We start from the raw sequence: 15,160 nt of genomic DNA on the forward strand, positions 1-15,160 counted from the left end.
AGAAGAATTTAAACTAGTACTAACTAATGCTCTGCCAAACAATCTCATTCTTAATGGACACTGATCCCTCTAAGATAAAGCAAAAGGCAAAACAGGACACACCCACAGTCATATATTCCTTCAACATAATTATTAACTCCATGAGTTGCTGCAAGAGTACTTTGGCCACAGAATTATAGTGTTGTCTCATTTGGAACATGTGTTGGACAACAGCAGGTCAGTCACTGCTGCGATTATGGACGACAAGACACAGAAGCTTAGCCTGAAGCGGGAACTAGGGCTGGTGGGAGCTGTATCCCTCATCGGAGGGACAATGATCGGATCTGGGATCTTCATGTCCCCGCAGACGGTGCTGCACACCATTGGCAGTCCTGGAGCCAGCTTGGTGGTGTGGGCATGCTGTGGTGTGTTGGTGATACTGGCGTCTTTCTGCTACGCTGAGCTGGGCACTGTCATAACAGAGTCAGGTGGAGAGTACATCTACATCCTCAGGACTTCAGGACCAGTAGTTGCCTTCCTGTTAATCTTTAGTTCTGTGTTGTTTGTGAGACCTGCTGGTGTTACTGGCATCGCGCTGAGTTTTGCCCAGTATGTCGTAGCTCCGTTCTACCCAGACTGTGCCCCTCCAGTGCTGCTGGTGAAGTGTGTGGCTGCAGCTGCAATTATAACACTAGCCACTGTAAACTGCCTTAACGTTCGCTTTTCAGTGTCAGTCCAAGTGTTTTTTATGGTGGCCAAGGTCCTGGCCCTGGCAATCATTATAATTGGAGGTGTGGTGATGCTCGTCAGAGGGCACACTGACAACTTTGAAGACTCCTTTGAGAACACAAACTTGGGCATCAATCCGATTGGTATTGCTTTCTACCAGGGACTGTGGTCCTATGATGGCTGGAACAATCTGAATTATGTGACGGAAGAGTTGAAACGTCCAGAGGTAAGTATAAGGGGATAAACAGTTTGAGTGTCAAGTGTCATTGCACTGAAGGGAAACCCAATAAGGAGGCACACTGGCTGTTCTCCCCACCATCACCCTAAAAAAATAAGGTGGAGAAAAACAGTAAAGTCTTATAAGAGATGGATCCCATCATTAAAACTATTATACCACCCAAGTAAGAATATAAAGGATTCAATTAATGTTCAAGCTTTTATATCCACTATAATACACTAGATTTTCAATGTCATCCTACATGACACACACTGTATGTCATGTAGGAGTGAAGTGAAAATCTGCAAGGAACATATAAGAGCATATGTACTGTATGTTTCAAGAAATGTTAATCAGTATCAGACCTTTATTGAAAAATTAAAAAGAAAATGTATTTTATAAAGCAATGATCATCTCTGTTGGGAAACTCTTTCCTCTGGCTGCCTACCAGACATACAAAATGTGGTAGCAGGCACATTAAGACAAAGTGCGATGACTGAGGCAGATCAAGGTGATCCACTTAGACAGTCACAAAAGTATTATCAACCAACTGTTGTAACCACACTAGTGTTCTAAACTCACACTAAAATAATAAATAAGGAGTCCAGTGACCCAGTCAATGTTTAACACCATGCCTCTGTGACACTCCTAAGATCACTCTCTATCTGATCTACCTACTGCTTTTTGAATGTGGAGGGATTTTTATAAAGACCTGGAGTAATAATATGATCACTGTCAAAATTTTCAGGGATAGAAATAATTTGGATTGTTTCATCTTTGGGTTTGTGTCGCCATTATACTGACACTAGAAGTTGTGTCAGGTTATAAGAAGCTCTGCATAACTACTTATAATCTCAAGTCTAGTGAAAGGTTAACTTGTTGTGGTGCATCCTTTTCTACAGGTTGAGGGTATAGAGGTAATAATGAGCGATTTCATTGGCAATTGTGTGTGGTGTGGTATGACTTGCCTCTTGTGCTACACTGCAACTTACTGTCTGTGCAACATTATAACAATGTGTGCTGTGAAAGCTCTGACACAGTTCATTTCTATCTTCTGCTTCAAGGTTTTTCACAGTTCCAAAGTATCACATTGCCCTAAAACTAAGTTTGCAGTAATTCTGAAACAATGCGATATCTTACATAGTCTGCAGAGCATAAAAAAAACTATTTTTAGTCCTGGTGATCATGTCGAGGCACTTCTCCCTGTGATGGGCTCTGTCTTGATTAAGAGTTTATTGAAAGGGTAATTTCTTCTCATATTGTGACATAGCTGTGACGTTACATGACAGTAAGCATATGATCTACACCCAGTTCAGAGCATGTCAAATGTCCTCTGTGAATGTCTTTGAGGAGGCAGCAGAACTCGACCACAATGAAGAGTGACAAACATAGACTCAATCTGAAGATGAAAGTAGGGATTATAGGAGCTGTGTCATTCATTGCTGGCACCATTATAGGATCTGGGATCGTCATATGCCGCCCAGTATGTGCTGTCAGCTAGCGGCAGCCCCATGCCAACTTTGTCATATGGGCCTGCTGTAGGTTGATAGCCATGCTGATGGAGCTCTGCTATGCTGAACTGAGAGCAGTCATTCCAGAGTCTGGAGAGTTTATCTACATTCAACAGACAACGGGGGGAGTGGTGGCCTTTATATTTGTCATCAGCTTCTTCATTGTCATGAGGCCTGCCAGTGCCACAGGAGTCACTCTGAGTTTTGCTGAATACGTTGTGGCCATGGCTGTACCCCTCCACAGCTGGTGAAGTGGGTAGTTGCTGTAGCAACTGTGGTGCTGGCCAGTTGTTGCAGAAGCAAGAACTTGTAGGAGGCCATGGAGAAGAGCTTACAATTGGCCTCAAGCATTCATCAGAAATACTCATGAAGCTGAGGCAGAACCTTCTCCACACAGTTTTTTAGGTAGAGGGACTGCTGACTTTGACTGGGGATATTGTCAGGCAGTGTAAGGATCACTTCAATGAAGTCCTGAACCCAACCAACACAGCCTTTGTCGAGGAGGCAGAGTTTGACGAAGTCTTACCCATTTCCCTGGCAGTGGTCACTGATGTGATCAAAAAAGTCTTGGGGGCTTTCTTACCGGGAACAAGTTCTAGGGATGGATGACATTCACCCTGACTTGCTGAAAGCTCTGAATAGTGTTGGAATGTGTTAGATAACACCCCTCTTAAATGCCTGGGGACTGGCAAGCAGGGTTAATGTTTACCATTTTTACTATGTTTACCATTTTTTGGGGACTGGAGGGTGTGATCCAATTATAGAGGTATTAAACTGCTCAGCCTTCCAGGGTGCTGAAAAGGAGGCTTCAGATGATTTGTAAAGCCTCAGATTCTGGAGGAACAATGCTGATTCTGTCCTCGTCATAGATTAGTGGACCAGCTCTTTATTATTGCAAGTATACTGGAAAGGTCATAGGAGTTTAACCATTCCGGTCTACATGTGCTTTGTGGACTTGGAGATAGCTTACAGCTGTGTTCTTTGGGGCGATTTGTAGGGGGCACTGTAGGAATATGGTGTGCCAGAGATATTGCTACATGTCATCTGGTCCTTGTATAATTGGAGTGAGAGCTGTTTCTATATTATCGACAAGAAGTCAAGTGCATTCCCTGTTGATTTTGGGCTAAGCAAAAAGAAGAGATGCAATCCTGAGGTCACCATCCCAGGCACTCTCCACCCCTCAGCTGTGCCAAGAGATTCTGTCCTTCAATCCCTTATTACTGATTCTAGTTGTTATTTTCAAGAACAGAATCAAGGACACAGCATACCAATTTACAGAGTCCTAAAAATGTTACTACTATGGATTTGGATAGAAACTCATAAATATCAGTCTTTGCTGTAAAAAAAGAAAGAGTGATTTGTCTGTTAAGAGAATGCAACTGATAGTAACGAGCAAAGTCGAAGATGAATAATCATTACACACCTTGGTTTAGTGGCTGTTGACAGGTGATTTCACCTCGTACTGATTTCACCTTGTACTGTTGACCTATTACCCAATAGTTGCCAGTTAACCGACAGCCAGTTCTCAGCATGTCCAGTGTTCTATGTGAATGCCTTTAACGAAGCAGCAGCACTCAAACAATGGAGAGTGACAAAAACAGACTCAATCTGAAGAGGGAAGTTGGGATTATAGGAGCTGTGTCGTTCATTGCTGGAACCATGATGGGATCTGGGATCTTCATATCTCCCCAGTATGTGCTATCTACTATTGGCAGCCCTGGGGCCAGCCTGATTATATGGACCTGCTGTGGGTTGGTGGCCATGCTGGGGGGGCTCTGCTATGCTGAACTGGGGACAGTCATTCCAGAGTCTGGAGCAGAGTTTATCTACATTCTGCGGACAGTGGGGAAAGGGGTGGCCTTCATGTTTGTCTTCAGCTTCATCATTGTCATGAGGCCTGCCAGTGCCACAGGAATCGCTCTGAGCTTTGCTGAATATGTTGTGGCCCCCTTTTACAATGGCTGCACCCCTCCACAGCTGGTGTTGAAGTGCATAGCTGCAGGAGCAATTGTGGTACTGGCCATAGTTAACTGTCTGAGCGTCCGCTTGGCCACACTTATCCAGGTGGTGTCCATGGTGGTCAAAATGCTGGCACTGGCAGTGATCATCTTGGGAGGTGTTGTAATGCTTTTCCAGGGCAACACCAGGAGCTTTGATAACTCCTTTGAAGGAACAAATGTTGGTGTCAGCTCCATTGGCATTGCTTTCTATCAGGGCTTGTGGTCCTATGATGGCTGGAACACTTTGAATTATTTAACTGAGGAGCTGAAACATCCAGAAGTAAGAGTTTCACAGTTTATTATTCATAAATTAAATTGAGAGATTAAAGGATTTTTTGTGCAATCAACCATGGTAAACTGTAGGTTCTTTCATCTTTTTTGTCATTCAGTGTTCATTGATTTTGCTGGGCAATCAGTCAGCCATTCAACAAAACAAGAAATTCACATTGCCCAGGAACACCAAATTCCCTCATACATACATCTTTTTTAAGATAATACTTCTATTATGAGCCTTTTATCTTAGAGGCTTTTAGTGAATAAACAAGGTGACAGTAAATTACAAAATGAGTGGATATGCTGAGGTAAATGTTTAATTGACAGAATAGAGCTGCCACTGCAGTCCAGTAAAAAGGTGATCATATCCAGATAAGGGATTGCTACATAAAATTGCTGGGCATACAGAGTAGTTAATGTTAAATTAAGGTAACCTACTGCCTCTTGAGCTGTAATGTTTTGTCTATCTTGATGCTTGCAGTCTTGTGTGTGTGTCTGCTCTGTAAGAGTGGATAGCAACTACAGTACCTTGTGCTCTCTAATTTTTGTGGCCATGGCTGACAAAGAACCTGAAGCCCTGAAGATGAAGCGGGAAATTGGATTGATTGGCAGTGTAGCATTAGTTGCAGGAACCATGATCGGATCCGGTATATTCATGTCCCCACAGTTTGTATTGGTCTATGTGGGAAGCCCTGGAGCAAGTTTGTTGATTTGGACTGTCTCTGGAGTTGTAGCTATGTTTGCAGCACTGTCCTATACTGAGCTTGGGACAATCATTCCTGAATCTGGTGGGGACTTCATCTACATACTGAGGATCTATGGTTCATTTCCTGCTTTCTTCGCAGCAATCACTTTTATCCTGGCTGTGAAGCCATTCGGCATTGCAGCAATGTCATTTAGCATTGCAGAGTATGCCATAGCACCCTTTTATGTGGGCTGCCACCCTCCACAGCTGGTAGTGAAGTGCACTGCAGCTGTGGCCATACTGATTGTTGCCATAGCCAACATCTTGAATGTCCGCATTGCTGTCAGAATCCAGGTGGTCTTCTTGGTGGCTAAGGTGCTGACGTTGACATTCATTGTAATTGGAGGGATTGTGGAGCTCATACAGAGCAGCAGTGTCATTGTGGAGAATTTAAAAGTTGAGAATGCGTTTAAAGGCACTCAGTATTCTTTGAGCACGCTGGGAATGGCTTTTTATCAAGGACTCTGGTCTTATGCTGGCTGGTACAACTTGAATTATGTCACTGAGGAGATGAAAAGACCAGAGGTGAGACTTTAAAAAGCTGGATTGTGCCTGTTGATGACCAAAGAGCAAAACCTCCTCTCCGAAAAATGCAGTTTTTTGAGAAAAGTTAAAAAAACTTGTTTTCTTACAGAATGCTATTTATTAAGGATACCCAGTACATAATACACTGTTTTTGGACTATATTATTATATTATGTGTTAACAATACCAACTACTGCACCTCTTCCACTTAGTGCATTGGATATTCTATTATTTATTCAATATTTTTCAAACACAACAGTCCTTCTGGTCAAGATTATGCAGGAAAAACATGAATGTCTTATTGCCAAACTGGGAGGAAAATGATAGTGGCTAGCTAAATTGTAAAAACTAAGATGAACTTTTTGACCTTCTCCATTTCATAAGTTTATTTCAAAATAATTTATAAGTTCATTGAATATATGGCAGTTCAGATCTTCAGTTAACATGCTTGAAAGTTTCTATATAGACTGCAACTAAAGCGTTAAAGGTGTCAGTGCTATGTTACATAAAGGCAATCATGGTGTGATTGTAAGAAAACTTTTTTAGTGGTGCAATTGCAGTCTTATCTAACTGTGATAAAGGTATGTGCCTGTGATGTTATCATCTTTATCGGTGCAATTAATATAAAGTAGAAACATGTAGCAACAAGCAGCAGTTAAAAAACAACCTGAATATTTCAAGAGAAAAAAGGTAAACTGAACTTTTTATTTGACAGCAAAAACAGATGAAGCCATTATGGGTGTCATGAAAGATTTTCCCTCACCGGTCTAGTTTTTACTAACTTTTCTCACACAATAGGTAGTTCATGATTATTTTATTCAGAAATTTCTTTAAATGGTAATGCTGTTTTAGTCTTGTGACTAGAAAGTCTAGTATGATGACAATGTGACCTTGTTGTGGGCAATTGGGCCTTTTGACAAAGGATGTAAATCATTTTCACTTTATTGACAATGGTTAAACCCTCTGTGAGATAACACTCATTGTTCATGGCAGCTCAAAAAGAAACCACAATCAGCCGCTTGAGCTGAATGCTTAAAATATTGTTGTGGCAAAAGGTCTAAAACATGTGTAATTGTACAGACTATTACTAAAAAGCTTTCAAGTGTTAATAGAGATTATTTTAGATCATTTCTGTTGTTAAACTCTTGGCACTTTGTGCACCAAACATTCTTTTTTTTTCAGATCCATGTCTTATTTAATAATAGAGGAGGGATTTTTGAGGGTTTGGAGGGCGATCCTTTTTCACACAGAACAGGTGGGATGACTACGGTGGGGAAGATAAATACTGCTGAATAAAACATTTACTTCATAGCTGAGAGTTCCTGAAAAATTTACTCTGAGCTTGGAAGATGATTGTTCCTTTGAATGAATCATTGTCATATTCAAGTTAACATAGTGTTATTCAGCTACTTGGAATTCCTCTGTTTGGCCCACAAACCATGTAGATCTAACCTGGAGAGAAAGAACTTTTGTCTAGCTTCAACCAGCCACATTTGTAGAAAATAAATATTTTGGGGGGAAAAAACATAAAAACAGTCTCCATACAGTACATGTTTTCAACCCTATCTGTACGTACATATTAACCAGAACATTTTGTTGTTGTTTTTTTGTTTTTTTGTCCTAGGTGAATCTTCCCAGAGCAGTTGTGATAGCAATTTCCCTGGTGACCGGCCTGTATCTGCTGGTGAACGTGAGCTACTTGACAGTAATGACGCCCAAAGAGCTCATGTCCTCCAATGCAGTGGCAGTTACATGGGGGTAAGACAGCACCTGATGTTGATGTTGACAGATTCAAGTAGACAGGCACAGACTGATAGTTTGACTTGCTGTTTCTGGTGTTAAAATTGCTTGTTATTTAAGGGGTTTTAATGTGTTAAGACTTTAGAGAAAGAATTGTGTTGCAGCTTTTGTGAGAACTTTAAACCCTTTTCCACAGGAATAAGGTGTTAGGAAGCTGGGGGTGGATCATGTCTGTAGCTGCAGCTTTGTCTGCTTTTGGTTCACTGAACGGGACGTTTTTCAGCGGTGGCCGTGTGTGCTTTGTTGCTGCCAGGGAGGGACACATGGTGAGAATCTTTCTAACTTATAAAAATGTGTATCATTGTTTTAAAATAAGATTGCTGTAACAGAGTTTCACTCAGTCTTGTTTGTTTTGTAGCCAGATATTCTGGCCATGGCTCACGTCCGCAGACTGACTCCATCTCCAGCATTGATCTTCACCACTATCGTCTCCTTGCTGGTGCTCATCCCTGGAGACTTCCAGAGTATCGTTAACTACTTCAGGTGAAGGCTGGCTCTGCATTTATTCTTACTTTCTTTTTTTTTTAAATGCAATCTTTGTGTGTTTGTCTGACATTCCTCTTCATTGCTGTTGTCAGTTTCACTGCCTGGTTTTTCTATGCCATCACCCTGTCTGGACTCATCTACCTCAAGATTAAGAAGCCAGAGCTCCCAAGGCCATACAAGGTCAGTGTCACACATCTGCTCTCAAAGCTCTATCATCATAAACAAACATTTGTCTCAATTCTTGAACACCAGATGAAAATCAACTTGTGTGCTCTTGTTCTCTCGTTCTTCCTTTCTCAACAGGTTCCCATTATTCTCCCCATATTGGTCCTCATTGCAGCAATATTCCTTGTGCTGGCACCCATCGTAGACAATCCTCAGATTGAATACCTCTATGTGTCTTTATTTATCATGAGTGGAGTCATAATCTACATACCCGTCATTCATTACAAGCTCTGCCCAGGCCTGTTGACCAAGTTAACAGTGTTCCTGCAGCTGTTCTTAGAGGTCGCCCCGGCTGAGAAAAATCTGTGATTTGGACAGAAAAATCCAGAAGAAAAATGTGTTGTTTTGTTTTGTTTTGTTTTTTTGCTATGATACTTATGAAACATTGCGGTTTGCATTCAGTGGCCATTAAATATTTCCTCCCACTTCTCTCGACTACTGTTAACACACAACAATCTGCCTGTAAAAATGCTCCAAAAAGCATAAATCAGTTGGAGTTTACATTTGACTGTCTTAGAAGCAGTCTGAAATGTTCAATGTGCCCAGGTGCACTTAGTTTTCTTTTCTTTGCTGACATTCTTGAAGAATTGGAGAGCACATTTGTGTGTTTTGTTGCATGTGCAACAATTTATCACATGTGGCTTAGCAGAATATGAACTTTAATAGCTGTGAATTTCTGTTTCAGTTTATTGTGAACGTTTATCTGCAGCAGGTTTCAGACCAAAGATCCATAAAAAAAGTATTACAACAAAAACCCTTTATACATATATAGAGATTTTGGAGGAGCAAGAAGAGTTATTCTCACTGTCTGCAAACTCTTGCACTGATACCACAGTGAGAAAAAGCACCGCAAGCTAAATGCTCTACTTTTTAGCTACAAGGGAAAAAAATTGTCACAATATTGCAGCTCCTCCGAGGTGCATGAAACAAAAAAACCAAAGAACCAAACTGCAGCAAACTTTGTCATTACACACTTACTGTTACATAAACATGACTTGTGATTTCAATAATATGATGCATCAGAAATATTGTATGAAAAGAAAACAGGGTTTTTGATTTTTGTTCTAACACCAACATATGATTTATAATTTCTTATGACTTAATATTTATATGCCATATATTTTGCTACTGACAATGTCTGCTGTATTTGTTTTGTACTGTATTTGATTTGTGATAAAAAATAAATACAGTGTGGATAAATGCATAAATGATTTTTGGGGACTTAAAATTCAAATAAAACGAATGAAAGAGATTCTGTGAATTTAAAAAAACTTTATTAAATAATTGTTATACACCGGAAGGATAAACAAGACATGGCCAATTCACAGTGCAACTTTCACATGACAAAAGATTGTTCGACACAAAACAGGGAAGAGATGTATGGGGAAATGTATGTGTGTGTGTGTGTGTGTGTGTGTGTGTGTGATGTACTGTGTATGCACATGCAGACCACATTTTTTAAATAATCTGACACTTTGATATTTTCATTTGCTGAAAAAATAGCCTTCCAGTATTTTTGCTTGCAAGCTTGTGAGTCTCAATATCTGCTGATCCAATTAGAAAGAAGAAAGAAAATTTGCTGTTTTCCAAGTAAAATAATGCTGCAATGTCGGAGTAGTTTGCTCTAAATCACAGGTTCTCAGTTAACCAACACAGTTCAGTCCAAAAAGTTTAAGTGTTTAATTTCTATGTGTCTTCGAGAGTCCTTATGTCAAAATTCAGTTGAAGCATCACTCTGCTCCTGTCTTCTTCTCTGTGCCGTTAGAAGTGTTTGACTGGTTTTCAGATGCATCTTCACTGCTCCGTCCCCCTGCTGCACTCCCGCCCCCCTGTGATGACTGGTGGTACAGCATGTGAAGTCGCTCTGCGTCCATGTCTGCATCCTCCGCCCCCTCGCAGCACTTTATCCAGGGCTGAGGAATGGCCTCGATGCCGTAATGGGCCCCAGCAATGGCCCCTGCCATGCAGGCTATGGTGTCTGTGTCCCCTCCCAGGGCCAGGCTGTACGCTATTGTTCTCTCCACGCCACAGTAGTTCTCTGGGAGGCTTTCCCGGGGCTGCAGGCAGTGGAGGACGCAGAAGATGGCAGTAGGGACTGAGTGGAGCGCTGCAATGCCGTTACCTGGAAGGAAAAGCAGGAAATGTTGAGGGATGTGAAAAACTAGAATGTGAGTTGCAAAACTGAATATAGCAATAAATTCTTACAATGATTAATCGAGAAATTAATTCAGATTCTGCTGATTAATTAATGATATAAGTAGTTGTTAGTTGAAGCCTTAGATACGCCAGTAGAAAAAGTATAAGAATATAGAGTTTGCATGCAGGCCATGGAGGGACAGAAAAGGATGGATGGACATAAAAAACACAATCAAACAGACAGTAGGAAAGATCAGAGACAGATACTGACCCAGTTCAGAGATGACTTCCTCTATGCTGACCTTGCTCCTGCTCATCAGGTCTCTGATTCTATGAAGACGCTCACAAAACGGCTTCTCTGCTTCCTTCAGGCTGAACAGACACACCATGTTAAAGGAAGATGGACACTGAAAAATAACACTCCCAGTACAGCCTGAATTGGTAATTTTTGGGCCTTAAAACTACATTTTAAAATGAAATAAATGTTCCATGTTTCCTGACTGCTAACCCCAAACAGACCTCCACAGACAGCCAAAACTAGACTTAATCAGACCTGAAGCAACCTTATTCATGTAGTACTTACATTCTGGCATCATTTTGTGACGCCTTGTCTCCCTCCACTTCCTCCATCTCTGTGATTAGCCTGCTGATGAACTGCTGAGGCAAGTCTAGCGCCCCCTGCAGGGAGAGGTGGACGGCCAGTGCTTGCAGCACCGCCCCGTTATAACCCAGAGAGCAGGAGTGTGTCAGCATGGCGCCCAGACGTGCAAACTGGAAAGAAAAGAGAAAAAAATAAATAAAAGCAATGGACCCACATGTCAGTATATAACTTTTCTGCTATCATGCAAACAACATTCAGTTTAAAAGTTTTTGATGTTTTGTGACTGACTCACAGCATTAATGAAATGACAAACATTACAATTCATGGCAATGTGCATAGCTTCAACATGCATGTCAACAAGGATGAAGTTTAGCCCATGAAGATGTCCACTGCTCACCCTTTTAACATCAGCCTGAACAGGGAAAGCCAGAGCGAAGGGGGCCGCCCTCATGGCCCCCCCGTTCCCAAAAGAGCCCCGACCATTAAACTGGTCCCTGGCTGGCTGGTACACGTCACTGAGCTGAGGGGAGGACAGCTTCTTCAACACCTGGATCACCCCAGAACCATAACCACGACCTGGAGATGTGCTGTACTCCTTAGCAAACCTAGAGGGGTGAGACATCAGGGCTTCACTGTGTGTGTGTGTGTGTGTAAGCACAGCTTTCAATTTACTTCACAAGCCTTTGAACAGTATTTTCACCACAACACACAAAAGTGTTAACAGCACACATTTGTATACCTGCGAGCCATGTCCTGCTCATCAAAGCCGGCCCGGGTGAGAAGAGACTGGATCACACAACGTGCCATTGCTGTGTCATCACTGTACTCAAGGATACCTAAAACACACACACACACACACACAGATATAAATTCACCTTCTTCAATCAAAAGGCCTTTAACAGACTACAGTTTGTACAAAACTCAATAGCAATGTGTGAACTAGCATTACATTTACTTTCCTTATACTTTTTATTTTTGCATTTTAAATGCATTACATGACCAGGCACCTAGCTACATCCCTGAACTGTCACATCCACAACAAACCTTTACACATCACCTGACATCCTTTTTGCACTTGGTCATTTGATTTTTAGTATTGCTCAATACTGCTGTTGCTTCCATGTTGTACAGCACTTGTAAAATTTGTGTTGCAGTGCTACTTATTATTACTATTATTATTATTGTGATAATCTAATATTCCCTTTTCACCATTTACCAAGTAACAACATGTTAAATGTCAATGAATTTAACAATGTGAAATGCAGCTTGGTTTTCTCTGTTTTAAATTGAATACTTTGGGGTTTTGGACATCACTTTGGATTCTGGTTATTTTCCCACTGTTTCCATGTCTTGCTGTTAATTACAGTACATTAAATTAAGATGAGCTATTCAAAATACATGCATGGTTTTAAAAAGTGTTAAACCGCCTATTTAACGCTTCATTGACCCAGATTATCGCCCTAGTATAGTATCATATATCTGACAGATGCAGGCTTGCAAAACATTAACAGCCCTATTTTATAAATAGACTTTTCAAGCTCTTCTGCAACACGGCTCGGCATGCCTGAAGAGTACAGTAGTCTGTGTTTACAGAGAGGAACCTAGCATGTTGCAATCTGGTGATTCAGAGGTGTCATCCTGTCACTGACCGTTTCCTTTAGTCTCGTCGTCCAGGCTGTTGAGATGCTGCAGCACACTCTCCATGGGAACCTCCTCCGCTCCCTCAAACTCTCCGCCGACACAGTCGCCCAGCACAGCCGCCACCAGCGCTCCCCTGAACCGGGACAAAGACGCCGGCCCCCCCGCTGCCATCGCTCTCACTGCCGTCACTGCCATTCATTAACCGGAGAACAAGATTCTGAAGTAAACTGAGAAAACAGTCTGCTGGTCCGCTGACCAGGCTGCCAGACAGGGAGAGGATACAGCACAAGTGACAACAACAACAACTAATGTCCGCTCGGCTGTCCCTCTCATCTGCTTCCTGAAAACGAGTTGATGCCTGTTTGACCTGTTTAGGTCGTCGCACATAGAAATGCTGATAAATAGAGTGGGCTTTCATTAAGAAGGAGGCTGCAGTCTGATCTGGTTTATCAATTTCTATACAAGGAAACTAGGTGGATACCGAAATGAACATAATAAATGCGAAAAAAACATTACACTTTAAAGGACGGGTTCACAAAGTCTGTCTTAAAACAAGAGTCAGGAGCCCAAATTAAAATTGAAACATGTTTTTCTTGCTGTAATCATTCCTTCTGTTCATTCTGACCATTAGAAGATCCCTTCATAATGCAATTACAATGTAAGTGATGGAGCTAAAATTCAGGGTCCTCCTTCTTTGCAAAAATGTATTTAAAAGTTTAGTCCAGATTAGTCAGATCAAGTAGATATCTTTCAACATTACAGTCTTTTTAGTACCAAAATTCCTCTTTTTGTTACTATACTTCCACCGCAGCTCAACAGGGAAACACTGTCCGATGAAACACAAAGAGGGAATTTGATGCTAAAAAGACTGTAAATGTGGTAGATATCCACTTGATATGATTAACTCAGACTGTTGAAGCCTCATATAAGCTTCATATCAACTTTTAAATACATTTTTGCACAAAATGACTGTGTGGACACACTGTGGATTATCACTTACATTGAAAGCACATTTGAAGGGGATCTTTTAATAGCCAGTATGAACAGGGGGAATGATTACAGCGAGGAAAACCTCTCTCAATGTTCATATGGACGCCTGACTGTTGTTTTAAGACAAAACTATCCTTTAATATTAAAAAAATTGAAGGGGACACTAAATTTACAACAGCATTGAAACATAAAAGGGCTTCTGAATAGCAATGACAACTTAAAATAGAAAAATATTTTTCAAAAGTGAAAAAATAAGTGCAATTTTTAAAAAGTAGTTTACTGAGTTTTACAACTGCATTATCCAAACTTAGGTATGTCCTGGGTGGTTTAGGATGCACGTTATTCTTGACTGATGAGTTCACTCTTCTCATGCCCCTTAAACGATTGTATTTTGCGCACATACATGTAGTCTTACGGTAGAGCCATACATGCGTTAAGCTCGCCCTCTGCTGGACAGGAGCTCTGAAACTGACGAAAAGTGAATGTCTTTGATTTAATAGTAAATTATTAAATAGATAACTGAGTTAAAATACTAAAACTGCGTACAAATTACAGAACAGTGTCTTCTCTTCATGTGGCCTCGACCTTGTTCTTAATTGTGCATCAATTGTGGAATTTGCTTAAAGTGCACAAATTTAAGAACAGTGTGACCACAACGTGGCAGCATGTCTACCAATCAAGAATAAATTAATTAATATAACTGTTGATCCTTTTCTTATCTCTTACACTTACAATGATATAAAACATGTATCTAATCCATTACAATTACCTGATTAATCCTGTCAAATTTACCCTCAAGTGAGAGTGATTAGGCCTATGTTTACTAAAAATTGTGGGGCTTAGACAGTTTGCAGATGGTATGCAGAAATCTTTTTATATGCCCTGAAACCATTCAGATAGAAAGACACACTTTTGTTGTGCCTCTTATGGCCACAGATAGTATTGTGCAGACCTAGCAATAATAACCATTATAAACTGTTACTTACAGTTGGTGATTATCATAACCTGCAAAAAAAAATCAATCACATTTGCAAAAAGATTTAAACCATTTATAGATCATATCTTTTGTGATATCGGTTATTTGACGTCAAGATGAGTATATAAAGATATCTTTATATACAGTCTGCCATAAAGCAACAAAATAGGAGCTGTAATTTCTCTGCAAACATAAATGCATCGTTTCAGTCACCCAAGCTAAAATTACCGTACTGACATGCATATAGGACGTTTGGATATTTGAAAAAGCCAAGAGATGTTAAATTTGAAGACTATAAGCAGATGTAACGCATCTACAACCAAAGAT

At 40.8% G+C, this 15,160-nt stretch overlaps 4 protein-coding genes across 4 annotated transcripts; 3 read left to right on the plus strand and 1 right to left on the minus strand.

Moving 5' to 3' along the window:
• Positions 1 to 176: 176 nt before the first annotated feature.
• Positions 177 to 9,284, plus strand: LOC122998698 (b(0,+)-type amino acid transporter 1-like). The gene is made up of 6 exons (XM_044375663.1): positions 177 to 934; positions 7,603 to 7,736; positions 7,915 to 8,044; positions 8,137 to 8,261; positions 8,357 to 8,444; positions 8,568 to 9,284. Exons 1-6 carry the CDS (start codon positions 236 to 238, stop codon positions 8,796 to 8,798), a joined length of 1,407 nt encoding a protein of 468 aa, XP_044231598.1. The 5' UTR covers positions 177 to 235; the 3' UTR covers positions 8,799 to 9,284.
• LOC122998700 (b(0,+)-type amino acid transporter 1-like) lies at positions 4,198 to 4,755 on the plus strand. The gene has a single exon (XM_044375665.1). It carries the CDS (start codon positions 4,198 to 4,200, stop codon positions 4,753 to 4,755), a length of 558 nt encoding a protein of 185 aa, XP_044231600.1.
• Positions 5,259 to 7,569, plus strand: LOC122998699 (b(0,+)-type amino acid transporter 1-like). The gene has a single exon (XM_044375664.1). It carries the CDS (start codon positions 5,263 to 5,265, stop codon positions 5,989 to 5,991), a length of 729 nt encoding a protein of 242 aa, XP_044231599.1. The 5' UTR covers positions 5,259 to 5,262; the 3' UTR covers positions 5,992 to 7,569.
• A 462-nt stretch (positions 9,285 to 9,746) lies between the features above and the next one.
• adprs (ADP-ribosylserine hydrolase) lies at positions 9,747 to 13,254 on the minus strand. Its single transcript, XM_044375666.1, has 6 exons — positions 12,876 to 13,254; positions 11,966 to 12,062; positions 11,624 to 11,831; positions 11,209 to 11,396; positions 10,897 to 10,997; positions 9,747 to 10,611 (listed from the first exon to the last, which is right to left on the minus strand). Exons 1-6 carry the CDS (start codon positions 13,060 to 13,062, stop codon positions 10,220 to 10,222), a joined length of 1,173 nt encoding a protein of 390 aa, XP_044231601.1. The 5' UTR covers positions 13,063 to 13,254; the 3' UTR covers positions 9,747 to 10,219.
• Positions 13,255 to 15,160: the final 1,906 nt, after the last annotated feature.

Source organism: Thunnus albacares, chromosome 15 (genome assembly GCF_914725855.1).
Source record: "Thunnus albacares chromosome 15, fThuAlb1.1, whole genome shotgun sequence".
In the NCBI taxonomy this organism is placed as follows: domain Eukaryota; kingdom Metazoa; phylum Chordata; class Actinopteri; order Scombriformes; family Scombridae; genus Thunnus; species Thunnus albacares.